General features: G+C 40.3%; 1 protein-coding gene across 1 annotated transcript; it reads left to right on the forward strand.

Annotated features, from left to right (window-relative positions):
* Window positions 1-405: 405 nt before the first annotated feature.
* Window positions 406-1,815, forward strand: LOC102200472 (P2Y purinoceptor 3-like). The gene has a single exon (XM_005752994.1). The coding sequence runs from the start codon at window positions 406-408 to the stop codon at window positions 1,813-1,815; it is 1,410 nt and encodes a 469-aa protein (XP_005753051.1).
* The last annotated feature ends 1,146 nt before the right edge of the window (window positions 1,816-2,961 follow it).

Genomic DNA, 2,961 nt, shown 5'->3' on the forward strand with positions numbered 1-2,961 from the left:
ATGAATCTCAATGAACTGAAGCACAAATGTTAAGAAGACTGTGTGAAACCATCTGAAGAAAGGCAAGGCATGGTTTACAAGCTACTGAATAATGGAATGTCCTTTGTTTTTTAACAGAACTCCATAAAATACTGTGAAAAAGTTTTAATGTACCTTTGAAATCATAGCAGATGCCCACAGAACATACACAGAACCAGGAACACTACTTGATCAAAACTTTCAATACTAAGATAAGAGAAAATCTGATGAAATAAAATTCTGATAAATGACTGCTGTCTTTGTTTATTTCTAGGTAAACACTCATACATGGACAGGACCAAGGATGATAGAGGAGAAACCTGCCAGAAGTCCAAACATACATGCTGAATCCTTCTCTCTCATATCAAAATAACTTTTGCTCTCACGATGTCATCAAGACATGAGGTTCCTTCAGATATCAATGTGGATACGTTCCACGATATCCTCAACTCTTCCTCCCCATCCTCACCAACTCAGTCTTGCAGCATAGACGAGTCGTACAAGTACATCTTCCTTCCCATTTGTTATTCCTTCACATTCATCTTTAGCATCTCTCTTAACTCTGTCATCCTCTACCGTTCTTTCCGTCGGACCAAACGCTGGAATGCTTCTTTAATATACATGGTTAACCTGGCCTCTACAGACTTTATGTACGGCCTGTCGCTGCCATTTCTTGTAGGAAGTTACATAATGCGTGACCGCTGGGTTTTTGGGGACTTCATGTGCCGTGTGGTTCGTTTTCTCTTCTACTTTAACCTCTATTGCTCCATCTTCTTCCTCACTTGTATCTCTGTGCACAGATACCTTGGTATTTGCCATCCAATGAAAGTGATAACGCTGGAGACCAAGAAGGCCGTCAAGTGCACTTGTGTCCTTGTTTGGATAATAGTATTTGCCTTGACTTGCCCCATCTTCCGTTTTGCTCAGACTGGTCATGTGACAAGATTAACAGGGTTTGGAAGCAATGTAAGTACTGACAACCCGAGTAATAGCATATCATCAGAAAATGGTAATGCGGGCTATGGTAAATTGGAAGGGGTAATTGAAGAGTACCAGAACTGCTGGGATGATGCCATCGATAAGGAGTTTCCTGATTATGTACCCTATGGCATCACACTCCATTTGCTGGGCTTTTTTGTGCCATTTTCCATAATCGCTTACTGTTACTCTCATGTAGTTCTGACCATATTTAGGACACTGCATTCTCAGCCCTCACTGTGCAGAAATCCAATGGATGAATGCATGGAGAGAAGAGATGGGAAAGCCTCAGCAGTTGTTAGAACGGGAAGAAGACGAAGCAATGGATTGCAGAAGATGGCGGGACGAGATGAAGGGATTTCCATTTCACTTGGTGCGCACTCCCCATATGCCAGTCGAAGGCGTAAATCTATCAAAACTATTATCACTATCACCCTGCTATTTGCTCTGTGTTTCTTCCCCTTTCATGTTACCAGAACCATCTTTCTTTTGCTGAAAGTGACCAAGGGAGTTCCCTGTCACACCATGACGGCAGTCTCCATGTGCTATAAGATTACCAGACCTTTAGCATCGTTCAATGCATGGCTCAATGCCCTTCTTTACTTTCTGACTAAAGATAAAGGAGGAGCTCACTGCTGCCAAGCAGTAAACACCCCTACCCAGCAGCATGCTATGCTACAGTTGCCACTAAGAGTGATGGGAAAAGGAGAGGGTGAAGTGGACAGAGAAACAGAAGACCGTATTGACAAAAAAGAGAATAAAGCATGTCAAAGTCCATCATATATGAACAGAGCAAAAGTTAAATATGTAGCTGAATGAACTTCAGATGCACTGCTGGATGTTATTTATAGACACCAATAAGCAACACATTAGTAACAAGTGAATCAGTCCTGCTTCATGTTAATCATTTATGTAAATCTCATTTTGAGATCCACTACCCACATCTTGGTATAGGGACTCACTGACATTGGTTTTACCTAGCTGGACAATATGCATTGCAATACCACGAAATGTACTCAAGGAACATGCCAAACCAGTAAAGACACTGTCACCAGCTGCTAAGCTCCCTGGATCCCAATCAAATTCAACATCTGCAATACATACCGGGAGAAGTCTTGATTCCCTGGGCCAAACCTTCAACTCCAGAAGACCTACTGGCAACATCCTCCTACCAGACACCAGTAAACACCAGATGTCCACCATACCCTGACAACTGGAATCAGAGAACACAGAAGACTGAAATTAACAACTATAAATATCCACGCATATATACAAGGGAAACAAACAAATGTCACCATTTTTAGACTCAGTGAAATCAAAAGCCAATATCACAGACTGTACATAAAAGATCGAAGTACCAACGGCAAGATTTGTGAAAGCAAGCAGAGGATGTTTTGTAACTTCCCCCAAGGGAATACTTCATCAACTACTGTTGGCTGAATCCTGTCAGAATGCTTATTTATTGCTACTGTCGATGTAACGTTTACACAATAGTTATAAACTTTAATTCTGCAGGTTAAAAATGTAAATGTATAGCCATAATATTTTAATCTCTTCATGTAAAATAAAATAATGTATGATATTCTTAGTCTCATGGTTTCTTCTTGCAGACACATGATACAATCAAGCATTAAATGTTTGTTAAATCATGGTGTGTCACATCAGTACTACATAAGGTTGCTGCTCTGTACAGGGAATGAAGCTACACCTTTAGTTACAAAACCAGCAAACCACTTGCATCCCTACACGTAACGATTTTGCAACAGGATGTCACAGTTTAAGGCTTCAGTCCACGATTCCAACAAGCTGAAATAAGAAGCTGCATGTTTTAAATTTATGGAGAATGAAATAAATGATCCAGTATGTGTAATACTAATATGATATATACAGGTGAGTTCTTTAAAAATGTTTCCTCATGCACAATTGTCACTAAGGGGAAATTAGCTGTTGGACTATTTGTACCAG

This window comes from Pundamilia nyererei, unplaced genomic scaffold (assembly GCF_000239375.1).
Source record: "Pundamilia nyererei isolate P.nyererei 1_Seehausen unplaced genomic scaffold, PunNye1.0 scaffold00393, whole genome shotgun sequence".
Taxonomy (NCBI): Eukaryota; Metazoa; Chordata; class Actinopteri; order Cichliformes; family Cichlidae; genus Pundamilia; species Pundamilia nyererei.

What these genes read in the sequence shown, in the direction of transcription:
- LOC102200472 (XM_005752994.1), top strand. Translation starts at nt 406, where the DNA reads ATGTCATCAAGACATGAGGTTCCTTCAGATATCAATGTGGATACGTTC.